The sequence below is a fragment of the Chroicocephalus ridibundus genome, chromosome 8, assembly GCF_963924245.1.
Source record: "Chroicocephalus ridibundus chromosome 8, bChrRid1.1, whole genome shotgun sequence".
In the NCBI taxonomy this organism is placed as follows: Eukaryota; Metazoa; Chordata; class Aves; order Charadriiformes; family Laridae; genus Chroicocephalus; species Chroicocephalus ridibundus.
In genome coordinates, this window is record NC_086291.1 from 32,160,362 (window position 1) to 32,176,629 (window position 16,268).

The following is a 16,268-nucleotide window of genomic DNA, read 5'->3' on the forward strand; positions in this document are numbered from 1 at the left end:
ACTATTTACTCTGTGCCACTGTAAAACATGACGGACTCCAGAACCACTTCATTCACTGTTACAGGGATGGACAGGCAAGAGTATCGAGTTAAAACTTGTCAGTTGAGTCACAGTATCTGACACAAGAGTTCTCACTCCCTCACAACTGTGGATTAAAACACACCAGATAAAGTCATGCTATTTTTATTTCGTGACCAGAAGCAGCTAGGTTGACTAAGCAGCACCCGATCGGTTACCACAGCTCAGATAAGCAGTAGCTAATGCTTTCACTCATGTTCATAACCTTAATTGACCTGACAATTTGGAAAGACACCTGAGTGGGACATCTCCTCACAAGGCTGTTGCCAGAAGAGCTAAAGAGAAGAACACACAGACCTGATCAAGTTGAGAGCTTTTGCCGTAAGATCCTTTGGCTGCTGCTGTGGAAACCGTGGTGGCAGACTTAGCACTTGTCTGTTCTTCTGCTTCCTTCTGGCCATCAGGACTCTGGGAATCTTTTGATGGTGTTTGTTCATCACTTTGTACAAAGAAGAAAAACAGAAGGTGTACTCCACACAGGTATTTAGCCATTTGTCTTCCATCCTCAATGTTTCTTATCAAGAGTGACATTTCCTCACAGCAAGGATCATTTCTATTACATACCCATCTGACTAGAGTCTGCAGGTAGTTATGCAATTTAATACAGTGTTAAATTGCTGGAATAAATGTTAATGGAATGAATACTTGCACTCGTTTCATTCAACCTTCCCAAACGCTAAGCTTGTTAAGTGGCATTTACACCCAACTGGCAACACCAACTCACCCACTTTCCTTCTCTTTTTGACTACTTCCTTGCTCATCATCATCACTGAAATTCAACTGCTCCGTGTAATCCACTTCACTCTGAGCACCTGACACATAAGCAAATATTCAATTAATCTTTCAGAAGATTCAATGTACAAACAACAGAAACCATTAATCTGATGTTCTTACCTGCCCAGCCTTCATCAGCCTCAGCATCTAGATTATCAAATTTATCAAGTTCTTTAAGTTCACTAGCACTAAGAATGGATGGGCGCTCAATAGGTTCTGAACACCATGAAGGTGGTCCTCTTCCCCTTGGTCCTCTAAAAAAGAGAAACAAAGGTCACCATCACTATTTATCCAGCAACATGACTAGATAAAAGGTCAACTTGTATGACAATTATTTGAAGTATACGGTCCTGTTCTCTCAAATACAGTATAAATATGAACTATCATCCACATGTACAACTACTGTCGTTCAAATAATTGCTGATACACCACCAGATGTTTCTTTACGGAAGATTAGATTCTATAGCCTGGCTTGCACGCTTCACAAACAAGCCAAATGTCCATTGACAGTAGTAAACCACACGGCTTGTAGCTTTCAAACAACACACTGCATAGATCCAGCATCCTTATCACTAATTTATCCACCTCGGAGATATTTCTTAATACTTTTCATGCTTTCCCACTGTCAAACGTTCTGCACCTTCTCCATACTCCTATATTCAGTTCTCCCAGACATTCCTCTCAGCCTGTCTCTCCTCTTCCTGATCCCAATGACAGATCACCTGTCAAAGTTTGCACCCTACTGCCTATAGAGTCCTCTATTTCCTCATGCGTGTGCACAGCTGCCCTCAACTATGGAGAAATGCACAGGAAGGAGGAAAACTAATTTTATGAGGCATTACAGTTCTACTTTAATTGGACAGCAAGTAGAGTTGAGAACCAGGAATTAACTACTTTCACTACAACAATGGAAGAGTCCTTTTACAGGCAAAATACTGGTTGAAGTTTCAAAGGTGTCTCCAAGTGACTCCTCTTCCCAATCAAAAACCCTGTAACATGCAGAATTCCGTCAAGTTTTGCAGCTGAGCTGTCAGACACAAACCACTCCATGGCACTGCTCCATACAAGCCAAACTCGTGCGACTAACCAGTGGCAGTTCTTATGCGTATAATCGTAATCAAGATAATCAGTGCCAATGGTTTTTTTTTCATTGAGGCACAGAGTTCATACATACACAACATTAACACTCGTAAGGTTTCTTACCTGCTAGGCTCAGAATTGGGAAACCTTGTTGGACCTTGCATGGAAGGAGGATATGCCATTCTAGGGTACTGATTAAACATCTAAGAAAGATTTTTTTAAAAAAAAAAGGGGCCATTTGTTAAAAAATATCATTGCATTAAGCATATTGAGATCATCAAAGGAATCACAATGGAAGTAAAGCAAGACTTATCACTCAAGACAGTTTGCTACCTAATGACAAGTGTGCAACTTCAAGCCACCAAGGTGGAGGAATTACAAGCGCTAATCAACTCCTGACAAGTCCAAACTCAGTGTAGCAGGACCAGCAACACATAGCCATATCCTTTGAGGAGCTGGTTGTGATCCCACCCTTCTAACAGAGCAGCTAAGCATTCTATGGAGGGAGGAGAAAGGGGCATACGGAAATCACACTAGCCATTAATCAGTCCCTCCCGCTTAAAAACTGCTCATGTAACCATCACTTACATAAGGTGGCATCATTGCCCTGTACTGAGATGAGATAGGTGGTTGCTGCTGGCCATTCAGCTTGGGCTGAGGGACCTGTGGTAACCGCACATCCCTCTTCTCGGGTACCTTCTGGCTGTCATTTTGTTCTGCTGGTGTAGCATTACCATCTTCCTGCCCAAGAGTCTTAGCTTCTTGATCAGTTGGAGAATTGGGAGAGTTGCTTTTATTACCACCGTCTCTCCAGCTAGTAGCATCTGCATGGACAGAATCAGTACGAGAAAAAACAAGAACAGACTTTATATTACTGATTTAGAGACAGGTATGATGAAAAACACATTCTTCCTACCCGGTTTTCAGTGACACAGCAATCCGTGCAGACAGATATTCATGTTTGGTACTGAAACGAGCAATGGCCACTTGAGAAAATTAGGGCTCTTTTCTAATCCTCTTCAGCTAATCCCTATATCCAGCTCTAGTTGTCCTACCCTACCTTCCAAAACACAATGCAGTTTGGGAAGGATAGTGATAATAGTAGAGGAAAGAAAACAGCTTTAGCTGTGGTAAGTGGGCCACCGTTGACTCAATGTGAAGATGCTGTCAAGGGACATATCAAGCTTCTTAAGCAGCAAAGCCCTAACACAAAACTCTCAAGCAGCTCAAAATGGCATATACCTGTGCATCGTATTTCTTAGTGAAGACAGGTATTCAGAGTCTGGCTTGCATCTCTATCTCATAACGATAGAATAGAAGTGATGAGGGCTGTACTTCCGGGTGTGAATGTCTAAAAGTCCAAGAAAACGTCTACATCTGGGTGTGAATGTCTAAGTCAGGAACAGTAAGGGATTTTTATGACCTATCACTCGTGCCAGGCAGTCCATTCTTTTAGGAGTTTCTGCCTACAAAGCATGGGTTCATACAAAAAGAAATAGTGAGTAAACTTAGCACTGTTCAGATCCATGGGGACCAACAACAATTCACAGACCCACACTGTAAATAATGCTCTTGTAGGGGCACAAACCCTTTAAGCAGTGCTAAACTACACTCCTAGATACCCATTACACTTCATTTAGCTTTCTGCTGTCAGACCTAAAAGAAGAGCTTAATATAGCACGTACAGTACTGACCAAAACTACAACAGCCTGCAGGAGGCTGGAACACACATAGCTAGCTATTTTCCTAATTTGGTGTTAGACATCTCTCAAATTTCTTGAAAACTTATTCTTCACATCAAAACTAGTGAGGACTCGAACAAGCACATTGCCTTGGTCTGCAGGACCCGCCTGAAACAAATCCATGAAAAACAAGGCCTGTAACACAGAAAGGAGCTAACGATGCCCTGAGAGCCCAAGCCTTCTAACAGCAGTGCGCACCTTGTCTACCACTGCCACAAGACAGTGCCACCTGCAGTGCAGGAAAGGGTCTCTGGTCCACCAAACCTCATCAAACCCAAATTTTTTGAGAAAGAAAGGAATCCTGTTTTTCACTGGCAACAGGTAGAATCCCAAATCCCTCCCCATTAAAAGGATCTGGGGAAGCAACACATTTCTTCATAGTGACATGTAAAATCAGCAGTGTTACAGTTGTTTTTGCTAGATCTAATCCCCCACAGCTGAAATAGAGCCAGCTAGTCAGAGCCCCTCAGCCATGAGCTAAAGATGCCTCAACCTTCCAAATCACAATCCACCCTTTTGGTACCCTGTAGATTACACTTCCTATTCAGGATTTTTCAGGCTACTCTCTTATGAGTACTAACCATTTGGGGACAACCCTAATGACGATTTATATAATTAGTTAATATCATACATATTTTAGCTGTTGTGACATCTAGCAGCTGGAAGTAAGAAAATTCCAGTATTGTGCAACTAACAAATGCTCCTCAGAGCAGGAGTGGAGTACTGACCAGGCTGGGAAAATGGAAAGCGAACTGCAGGATAGGATTAAATACCCTATTTTCTACACAACAGGAACACAGGACAGCAGAAGAAAGCACCAAAAATCTGTTTATACAGTGTAGGAGTGCATTGATTAAAACAAGCAATTAATCAATTTATTTTGTACTGGGTGCAAGTAATCTTGTAATAAATGAGTTCCACGCAAGCCCATGCAATTCCAGAAAAACGTGTAGTATATACTTACTTTGTGGTCGCAAGTTGGGTCCTGATCCATGGAGCTCTTCAGGCGAATCTTTCTCTTTGCCTGACTTGTCCTGATCCCCAGCTGCCGGCAGACTGGGAAACTCTTGCTGGAAATAACTATTTACTGGAATAGCTGGACCTACACAGTAAGATATTCAGAAAGTCACAGCTGTAGTCAGTTCAGAAAGTAATAAACACCTGGTCATCCTTAAAAAGTGAAAGTTAAAGCCACATCAATTTACTGGTAACACAATTCACATAAGCATTCACATTTGTTGAATTTACTAGGCCAACTGTCACACCTGTTGGGGCTGAGAAAAACTCAGAAGCACCAGAGAGCAATAATGGGCAACAGAACAAGACTTAACACAGGGAGTGCCTGAAGTTCCTCAGCTCTGTTAACACTTTCTTTTTCCCTCCTCCTTCCAGACAAAGATTTCCCTCATTTTATTCTACAACTATAGTCAACCCAAGAATGGGCAGCTATGTTATTGTAAAGCCCTTAAGATTAAATTATTGTTCTAATAACAATTCTTCAGGACTTTAAAAGGCCATAGCTTTTACATTATGAGAAAAGTATCATAACTATAGCATTCTTTGATTTCTAAAATCCTTGACATTGTAACTCTGGATTGGAATTTAAGACTTCTGTTGCACATGGTAGTGAAGCCAAAAATATAAACTGTCCTCCTCTTTGGCAGGTTTTGTTAGCATCTATTTTGAATCCATTTCCCCACCATACACATAATGGATATTGACCTACTAAGTCAATAGCATTCTAGTACCAAGTCACTGATAATCTAACTGAGGGAAGATTTCTATTCCAACAGCCTGAGTAACACCCTGTTCACATATCATCTTTACTGCTGGCTACTAAAAGAGACATCATATTAGGCTACACAGACTATAGGGCAAACTCACAAAAAGGATCTGAATATATACCATCCAAAACCCCCCAGCTACATTGTATTATTTTTTTTTAGCTAACAGCTAGAAAAGCTTCTGTTCTCTCTAATCTGTGAAAGAAACCTTCATAACAATAAAATGCAGGGACCCTGATTTTTTTAAGATTAAAAGAGAAGTACAGGGTAAATTCCTTACTCTTTGTACTTTGTAAAGGCATGACAGCAAATACCACCATTTATCCCTGTGCCTACAGATTGCCTTGAAATCTTTCAGTCTTCATTCAAACTTAACCTACTACAGATAACATTAACTTTTTTTCTGTTAATGGACATTGGACTCTTGACATTCCCAAGCAGCTACATCCAACGACTTGTTTAAGGGGACTGAAAACTGCAGTCACACTAACCGGATGCCTGCTAGGCAAGGGAGCCTCTTCAGAGGTCCCACAGCATGCAACATTCATTAGTTTTATGAATCTTGAAAAATGTCTTCTGCTCAAGACTACACAGTAACTATGTTTTAATTGCAAAATAATAGCATCTTCAGTGATCAGCTTGACAGCGCCTACGCTATCAACCTGAAATAGCCAGTCAGCCAACAGTTCAGAAAGAAGTTAAAGAATTCATAGATGTTATGGTAGCAATCAACCCCAACTTTTAACCAATGCATGAGCTGAAAAATACATGCTGCCACTACATTTTGTAAGTCTTTCCTTTCTACGTGACCACCAACAGCATCAGAAAAGCATTTCGTCTTGCCTCACTCAACTGAAGTCTTAAAAGAGCTTGACATGGCCAGCTGAAAAACTGCTGGAACGCATACAAGGCATCTGAAAAACTGCAAGTTCCACCAGGCAACCAGAGATCAAGAAAGCACAAGCACAACAGGTGCATCCCGAGCTTCAAACTGAGGAGGACAGCAAGCAGCTGATGCCAATTCACATTCTGTATTTCTTCTTGAAACAGCAAACCCACTACTGCATTAATTGAACAAAATGAGGGTGCCATCTGGGCTTGGCACACAAGCTACCATGGTAACTACAAAATAATTAGCTAAACACATTTTTGAAGCCACTGAGCCGAATCACTATTTCCTGTGTCACAGAGACGATATTATCAGCTTATGTAGAAAGGCTGGTATGCAGATCACCGCATCAGTGTTAATTCCTTTTTTTATTCTACAAAACTCCTGCAAAAGCTTAAAGGAGAGTTCCTGTATTTGACAACAAAGGAAACGTTGAACATTAGAGATGAGAACAAGAAGTGGAGAATCTAGAATTGCCACTTCTAATACTTACTGCAAAAAAATGGGCAGTTAAGATATGCAACGTTAACAAATTCCATATAATGGCTTAGAAGTTACCCTCATGCAATTCAGATTTTACTATTCTAAGATCTCTATCCAGAAGAGAGCTTACTTCAACTTGGAAGCCACAGAAAGCTTGCAAGTCTCAAATTTAAAGAATAAAACATGTTGTAGGTTATTTTTCATAATGGAGACACAGAAATTCTAAGTAACCTCTCACTCTACAAGCAATTAAAACAAAAAATCTGTTAAAGATTTACCTCATCTTAAATGTGTAACGAAAATACTCAAGCTGAGGTTCACGCTAGTGGAAATAGTTCTCCATCCTTTCATACAATTACGTTAAAAAACCCCAAACACACCTTTAATGCTTTTCCCATAAAAAATCCCTCCTTGAACACTATCACTTTGAAAACAAAATAACCAAGGAATCTATATAACAAAGGGAAAGTTATTGCTGTAGCAGATGTTTAAATAGAAGCAAGACTACACGCACTTTGCACACAATGCTCCAAAATTTTGATTAGAATGACCAGTAACTGTTTATGGTTCTCCTTTCCATGCCAAAATTGTATGCATTGTAACTACTGACTGAGACTTTCCCTCCTCACCACAGCAATGTTCAAGACCTTCTGTGGAAAATGACCTGTGAATCCTGGTGGACAAGCTGACCATCAGCCAGCAATGTGCCCTTGTGGCCAAGATGACCAATGATATCCCAGGGCGCATAAAAAAAAGAGTGTGGCCAGCAGGTAGAGGGAGATTATCCTCCCCCGGTCAGGCTGCATCTGGGGTGCTGGGTCAAGCTCTGGGCTCCCCAGTTCGAGACAGACAAGGAACTACTGGAGATAGTCCAGTGGAAGGCTACAAAAATGATCAGGGAACTGGAGGATCTCTTATGAGGAAAGACTGAAAGACCTGGGTCTGTTCAGTGTGGAGAAGACTGAGAAGGCATCTCATCAACGCTTATAAATATCTAAAGGGCAGGTGTCAAGAGGACAGGGCCAGACTCTTTTCGGTGGTACACAGTGACAGCACAAGGGATAATGGGCACAAACTGGAACACAAGAAATTCCATACTAATATGAGGAAAAACTTCTTTGAGAGTGACAGAGCACTGGCACAGGCTGCCCAGAGAGGTTGTGGAGTCTCCTTCACTAGAGATACCCAAAACCCATGTAGATGCAATCCTGTGTAACCTGCTCTAGGTGAACTTGCTTTAGCAGGGCGGGTTGGACTAGATGATCTCTAGAGGTCTCTTACAACCACTGCCGTTTTGTGATTCTATAATCTTATGCTGTCACCACCATTTCCCTGTCAATACAAAAGAGATGACTACGCCAGCCCTTTAAAAGGCAGTCAGACCTGCTGCTAAATCAGGCTAGAGCTCACTGGAGTGACAGGGGACCTGCTCACCTTCCAGCCGAGTCAGTTACTTCCACAGCATTCGTAGTCCCAACTGGCCTGGTCAAGACTCAAATGGTTGCTGAGTCTGCAGGGTCTCTCACAGCAGCATTCAAAGCCTGCCAGGCCAGTCAAGAACCCCTCCAGCTTGAACATCACTTACCATCTTGTCCACCTGGTTTGGTGTTGGCCCATGATTTGGCAACAGGAGCTGCTTCTGGAGGAGCTGGAACAGCAGGTTTTGGCTGTGTCTGCGGCACGTCTGGCTGTCTGGAATTAGAGGAAAAGCACTTGTGAACATAAGAGGGTGAGCACAAAATAAGATCTTCAGGATTACTACTGCAAACAAGTCAATGAAATGAGGTATCTATACAGCTGAAGAACCAATAACTACTTCTCTGCAGAAGAAAAACTTTCTTACACAAAAGGAGCTGTTATAGTTACAGTTAAAAATGGGAATGAATTAGCTAATTCTTTGAAAAGTAGATTTGCAAAGTGGAGAGGAATGAATGAAAATGGGTGGGCAGAAAATGCTGTCAGGCATGAACAGAATTATAACTTTTGAAGTAGTGTATTGGACAATCAAAAACCCAATCATTCTACAACCACATAAGGGAAGAAGTTTGGAGTAATGTTCTCTTGCCTCAGGAGTTAAGAGAGGAAAGCATTTAAAGACCACCATGAACTGAGAGAAAGAAGCAAATATATGTCAGAAATTACAAAGTAAAAGGAACTGATAAGGAAAGCTAAAGACATGAAAAAATTTATGGGTACCATGAATCGGAGCCCAGAAGTCAAGTCTATAAGAACAAAGTCTCAAATTCACCATTTTAAGAGGCAAGCATAGGCACTCATTTTGTCCAATATAAAACCCAGGCATATTCTTGAAGATCTTTCCTATCTACAGCTTCAGTGATGTTGTTTACCTTCTTGCAAAAATAACTATTTCTGAAATCTGCATATTCCACAAGACTCCAAAGCATTAGCATCTACAAGTCAAGATCTCCAGCTCATTGGTAGTAATTTTTGATAAAACAGGAATTCTGGGGCAAATCCAGTAGTCCAGAATCACTTCATTATACTAGTAAAGAGATAACTAGTGTAATATCATGTCAGTTAACTTAAACTAAACAATTGTAAATGCTTTAAATAGATCCTAAAGTTCTGAGGACTGCCACCAAGAAGTCAGTTCCATTTGGGTTCTGCAGTGATCAACCCAAAGCACCATATGGTAGTCTCAGAACTGATGTAAACATCACAAAAATGGGGAGAAACACACTGGCTTCTCACAAGGATAACTGAATGCAATTTCCATTTGTTCCCACAGACCACTGGAATTAAAAGACAAGAACAAACTCATCTTTTTTGTTTGCACTTAGCTTATTTTCTTACAGCTGCACATTTCCTAAGCAGACTTTGAGGTAGTTGTAACTTACGTAGCTGTACTTCGTCACACAAGCTAAACAAGGAACAAGACTGTTAAGAGTCTAATCCTTACATTTCTTGCAGTTCTACTCTGTTTGAAAGCCAAGCCCATTTAGAATTTGAGTTATCCAAACACTGTCCTACAGCTGTGGGTATTGACCAGGGAAAGAACTCAGCTTGGTGCTAGCTGAATTAACCAAATCAATATACGACAGGCTGCACTATCCAGGAAGAAGGGACTGAGGCAATACCCATAGAAAAAGTGACAACTTGGGAAAGCAGCAGCAGAAAAAAAAAATGTTCGTAATTACAGGGAACAGCTCACTCATGCGAACTCCAATGCAGTGATACAAGAGAAAAAGAATTAAACTAAAGCAAGCTGATATTAAGATGTTACCTTTATCCACAACACTTGCAAGAGGAATACCAAAACACTTTACACGTTGAAATATTGGAGAAATATAGCAGTATTTACACAGAAATGGTCTGAAGACTTAAGCAAACACATTAGATGGTCTGAATTTAGGAGAATTTGCTCATGACCTGGGCATACATACCTGTTCCTGGGAATGAATCCCTCCTCCAACCCTAGTTTTACTTTTCTGTGGTCTTTGAGGTGTTTATCAGAATAATGCATGTGAAAATACAAAGGGAAACACCTTCCAGTTGGAGATAAGGGACAGCTATTTATTTATTTTTCAATGCAACATGAACTACTGGAATATACTTCCAACACATGCAGCAGGCTATGGAAAGGCAGACTAAGACACGATAAAGCGTATTTTAGCCAAACAAGCTACTGGCTCAATGGAGATTTAACTAGACAAAGTGTAAGTGATCTTGAAGTACAGGAAGATGTTCTTAAAGTACCATACAAAACACTGGGCACAAAATTACAAATTTGAAGTTTCATAAGCTTAAAATAAAAAGCTAAACACAACACTATACTCCTGAAATCTAACAGCTTTTCAGAGAGATATCAAAAATTGGCATTTCAATGTAGGAAAGTATACAAGGAGAAATAAAGCGACACTGCGCAGGGGCAGAAAGCCTTTAATCCTCTTTTGCTTTCACAAGTGCTAGTGACATACAATCAGTGCCTCTATCTTCAAGTGTTTTCCAGAACAATTTATATGTCAAAGAATAAATACTTAAAACCCACTTCTACTTTCTTAGTGAGAATCATACCCTATTTTAAGCTTACATGGCAAAAGATTTGCTTTAAAATACTTTCTAGTTAGATATCGAAAAGTTTTAAGTCTCTATTTTCTTTAGCTGACAAGTTACCTATACAAGTGTGAAACAAACTTAGCAGATGAAACTGTACTGAGCATGGGAAATTACATTATACACAGTATACAGCAGTGCACAAACATCAGCATCACTTATATTTCGTTTGTATCACATATTGGGGGAGTGTGAAATAGTGTGAAGTTTAAGACAGAAAGTTTTTGCAAGTTTACAGAATTTATGGCATACTAACCAAACAAATTAAAGTGCAAATATTAGGAACCATTAGGAAAATAAAGCAGACATTCAAATACATACGTACAAACCAAGAATTTTTGAGCTTTCTCTGCCATACATCAGCATGATCACACTAAATTAAACAGATTTTTGCATACTCTCAGAAACTTGGAAGTTATTATTTAATTTAGATGCTGTGTACCTAAGGGTTCCTCCTAGAGTTTCAAGAGAATTTTAAGGTGATTACGCTGATCTTACAAAAACACGCTACAGTGTTTCTTTTAAGCAGCCATCAAAACTTACACAAAGGTAGCCATGTCAGGTGGCTAAAGGAAACACTCATCTCCTCCTATGGAATTTCAAACTGTACTGCTTTTAACTTGAGTGAGGGGGTGGTGGGTTTTTTTTGGTTAGTTGTTTTTGGTTTTGTTTTCTTGGTGTTTTTGTTTGTTGGTTTTTTTTTTTTTGTTTGTTTGTTTTTTCCTAACTATCCCCCTAATAGCAAGATTCTTCCTCACAAAAATTAATAGTGGTACTATTTCCTCTCTGGTAGCTATCTTGAGGGCAGTCAAGTCTAGCTACTTTCTTCCCAGGCCCTGCCCACCCCTAGTTTTGGGACAACTTGAGAGAAATGGCACCGGAAAATAACCCAGACCTCAGTGGTCACTTACTTTTCTTCTTCGTGCTGTTCTTGTTTTGAAGCCCATCCTGTGCCGTCTTTAGGCACGATGTTCACATTAGGGTCATTGCCTTTGTTCTCTGCTTTGAGACTGGGGAGGTTAGCTGGGGGAGGCATCCTCCTTGAAATAGCAACTTTTCCAAGACTCTGTAATCCATGGCGTGCGGCAACTGCATGCCAAAACAGAAAGTGAGAGTTAACAATGCTGTTTAGCAGGTAGTGTTCATGCAAAGCTACATAAATGTAGCTTTACAAACGCTTTGTAAGTCTTTTGCAAAAAACTCAGAAAAAATTGAGAGTGTAAGAATTAGAAATGCAAAATTCTTCATAACTTAAAAAAAAAGGGAATTATAAATATTTGGTTGGGTAGAACTTGAGCACTTTTTGAATAGTGAGTCACTATGGTTAGCCTATTCCAGAGATTACAAAGGATATATAGCCCCACCTTTATACACAATGCTCAGTGACAGAAAGCTAGAGGAGCCATTTAAAACATGATGTTGATGTCTTAATATTCTTTAACACGTTATCATGCATCATTCTCATGCTCCTTTGGGAGTTTAATGTACTTGCTAAGTTCAGGAATACCTATATGGGTACAGCCCGTTTCTTTTTTGCTGCCAGTTTCAGTTGGCAGGTGCTACTCTGGCAAAAACATCCCTACAAACAGCATTTACTCCAGACCACAAGCATGAAAAAAGCAGTATGAAGCTAACACACTACACTGGACATTTAACCTATCAACTAATCAATTCAGGTGAACAAGTACAAGATACTATCCTAGGCATGTCGTATCATTACAAACATCTCAGTTTTAATCTTTAAAAATAGTATTGTTTGAATACACTTCCCCTCTTTCACCCCGAAGTTAGGCAAGTATGTCAACTCAAATTCAAAGCCTTAAGAGTGTCGTTCCCCCGTGGTTCTCAATCAAATCAGTCACGAAAAAGCAGGGCCACAGTGGCCTCACTTGAAAGGTTAGTGTAAGTTTCACCCACAGTTTGCAAACCAGACAAAGCACCTGATCTGAAAGTGAGCCCTGCCTTCTTGTTAAGCAAACACCTCCAGTACCACAAATGTTTTCTGAAATATGGTAAAAAGCACAGCTGGAGAATGGCATGTCACATGCTGATAAGGAATGGAGACTGCAACTATAAACCAGTTTTTATTTACCTATATTCTACTTCCTGCTAGACTGCAAATGCTGTCTCCCTGAACTGATACTCTTGTTTACAGCTAACTAGAAACTATTATCAACATTGCTTTCCAGAATTCTTCAACTTAACTGTCGTATCAAGCATTTAAAAAAAAAAATTAAAAAAATCTCTCATATACTTCGCACTCCTAATTAGTACTACAGTAATGATGAAACAGAATGCAAAACAGAATTCAGTTTACTCACCTGTGGTTTTCTGAGTTTCCAGTGACTTTCCTTTGTAAGTATTAAACAGACTGAGTGTGGCATACTTCGTTTTTCCATCCTTTGCTTTTGTACTCTGGCCTGACTTTTCCGACATTTCGATGGAAACTCATCGAGTCTGGTACCTCCTGCTCACCCCTTAAAATTTGCCTGAAAAGAAAAACAACAGAAAAGTAAAACAAATTGAACATAAGCCAACACTTAAGACAGAGTTCATAGGACAAAAGTGGACAGCATATTTAACACCATTAGCACTGTTTCATTTAAGCATGCTGGAGACACCATGGAACACATTAACTTCAGAAATCCCTAGCCTTATGTAACACTTGCCATTTTCAAGTATTTCCATCTCTACAATTTGGATGTCACAAAATCAAGAGAGTCAGCATTTAATTAATATCAAACCCTGTAAGAGTGGTAAATATTATCCATGATTTCACTAAAAAAAACAAACACACAACGTTTCCACCAGCAGCGAGCTCCCCACTGGGGAAGCTCAATGACTTCACCCACTCCCAAAGCCAAGTGCTGAGATACCATTAACTGTGGTAAAGCACTTCTGGAATTTGGGTTGGTTTTTTCCCAATTAAAATAATCATGAACTCAGCAACTAAAGAAATTAAATACACCGAGTCAGAAGTTTGCTTTATCAAAATTAGGGACACAGTATGTTCAGACAGGGAGGGTGAGAATTCCTTAAACCAGAGTTACACTGTTTCTTGCAGTAGTGAACTACAGGGCTGTTACAGCAGGTAACCTCTCTCCCCCAGAATAGCAAGCCTTGAGAAAAAGAACCCAGTACAATACTCAAAACCCCTGCCATCCTCCTTACAGTAACAATTTTGAATATATTTCCATACCAATTCCAGAATAGTTATATATGCTCAAATACTCTTGTGTTTCTTTCTAAAAGCACAAAGCAAAAAGCAAGCCGTCACACTCAAACCCTTTGGTGGCCAGCAAACTCCCTGGTCAAACTCAGAGCCTCAGAAGATCTTCAAAACAAACTTGTTTCACATGCAAGGCACTTGTGTATTTAGAAGAGTCTGTCTGGACAAGCAGTCTAAAAAATAAAGCACGCACTTGGTTCATGACAGACATTGGTTAACGTCAAAAGATCAGGGAAGTTTCATTTACATAAGGATGATCAACATTCCCACCCTCCTCTGCCTTCTACCTCAATTTACAAGCCATGATTGAAAAGATTATGAAAGGAAGATGGCAAATAACCTTGGGATGGTCTAGCTTTAGCAAGATTTGGGCCAGATGCTATTCTATTACAATCCATGCAGACTGTTGCAAAGGGGACAGTCTTCAGCTTCATACAGAGCCACATACACGGCTAAGAAATACATCCTTCCCTCTCACAGTTGAGAAAGCAACTAGCAGGTTTGTTTTTTTTCAGGTTGGTCAGCATTTGGCAATTTCAACAGCACGTGCTACACCAACAGCCATTCCTCATGTCATACAAAAAAAATTAAATACAGGATGGAAGCAACGTGAACCCAGTCCACCAAGCATAACCAGAACACAGACCTCTGATACAGCTGCCAGGCCATCCCTTATCTATCACAAAACCCAAATATTGAGGCTGCAAGGTTTCACTGGAAGCCACAGCCCACTACCCAAATATCATTACAGGCACAGGGAAGAAAAAAACCAAACAAACAAACCAGCCTGATATCCAAATTTAGACGAGTTTATCTTTGGAGCTATCAATCAGTGAAGCAGATTTCAAGCAACCATTCTGTGTTCAGGCTATCCCAATACTTATTTGCAATTCAACAACTTGTCAAGCTTTGCCCATTATTATTATTCATGGCCACACAACCACTTTCAGCTAGTCTAGGGACCTGAATCCAGGCAGACTAGTTTATCAAGCTGGAGTCTAAACCAGACTTTAGGCCCTGCATTAGCCTTTTCTTCTCTGAGGAAACTCAGTTTATCATAAGGTCTTCAGTAAGATGTCTGTGAAAGAACCTGGCAGATTTTTTCCCTTCAGTTCTCCTGTCACTCTGCTTCTAGACTTGCATTTATGCTAAAGAGTCCACCACAGTCATCCTGGAGCATCAGAGCAGAAGGTACCGGGCAGATAATTAGCAGGAGCACATGGGTGGCAAACAAGCTTTCAGGTGTGCATATAACCATATCAAGTAATACACTGTAATTACTTGATACTTAGCTACGCTCACACACTCTTTCAAGTGAGAGCAACTCATACACAGCTTTAATTTTCAGCCTGAGACTCATCCCAGGCCCAGATTTTGTAGACAAGAAGTAGCTTCACAATGGTGAATAATCTAGAAGTTGGCAAACAAAAAAAAAAAAAAAAGGAAAAAAAAAAGAAGGTGACTCAAGTAATTTCTTGTCTTCCCCCCCCCCCCTTCACAAAAGCAGTGAAGCCCTAACAGATGCAGGCAGAGCAGAAAGCAGTTTGAGGATGATTTAAGACAATGGTGAGTTTTTGTCATAATTTCCAAAGCCTGTACCTCTGCTAGCGATCAAACGTTGAAAATCTTAATCATAACTCTCCTCTTTACAGAAAAAGATAGAATCCATTCGTGGAGAAATCTTAATTATAACAACTGTTCTTTCTAGAACATTTAATAGCTTAAAGAACAGGAAGCGGTGATCATGTTCCCCACTAATGCTTTTTTACATCAAATTTACAAAAAACGGTCTGCTTGTTACAGCTGAGTTCTCTGTCTCTTAGAGTATTAAAATTCATACTGTTTGACAAGTTTTTCCAAAGTTACACTACAAAGAAAAAGAAGCGGAATATTTTAAACTGATTAAAACCGCACATTCCTGAATAATCTGACTCGCAGAAATCAAGCACTGCAAACAGTGCTCTTTTACATTAGGTCAATCAATATATTCATACAACTAAGTTTAGACCTAATACTGGTTGCCAAAGAAGATAGACTTGCAAAATTAGACTTTAGACCAGGTACTCAAGCCAGGGGTGACAAATCCTCCCTTTGAAGAGCCCATGTGGCCCTCCACAAACATACCTGCCAGGTCA

General features: G+C 40.1%; 1 protein-coding gene across 3 annotated transcripts in view; it reads right to left on the reverse strand.

Annotated features, from left to right (window-relative positions):
- PRRC2C (proline rich coiled-coil 2C) overlaps nucleotides 1-16,268 on the reverse strand; it is a 76,533-nt gene that overhangs the window by 44,333 nt on the left and 15,932 nt on the right. For all 3 annotated transcript variants that reach the window (XM_063344935.1, XM_063344934.1, XM_063344936.1), the window contains exons 2-10: nucleotides 13,226-13,393; nucleotides 11,816-11,993; nucleotides 8,416-8,522; nucleotides 4,639-4,776; nucleotides 2,521-2,756; nucleotides 2,056-2,135; nucleotides 973-1,106; nucleotides 803-890; nucleotides 376-517 (exon numbers count right to left, since the gene is read on the reverse strand). In XM_063344935.1, the coding sequence (XP_063201005.1) occupies nucleotides 376-517; nucleotides 803-890; nucleotides 973-1,106; nucleotides 2,056-2,135; nucleotides 2,521-2,756; nucleotides 4,639-4,776; nucleotides 8,416-8,522; nucleotides 11,816-11,993; nucleotides 13,226-13,340 (1,218 nt within the window). In that variant the 5' untranslated portion in view covers nucleotides 13,341-13,393. The remainder of the gene's footprint in view (nucleotides 1-375; nucleotides 518-802; nucleotides 891-972; nucleotides 1,107-2,055; nucleotides 2,136-2,520; nucleotides 2,757-4,638; nucleotides 4,777-8,415; nucleotides 8,523-11,815; nucleotides 11,994-13,225; nucleotides 13,394-16,268) is intronic.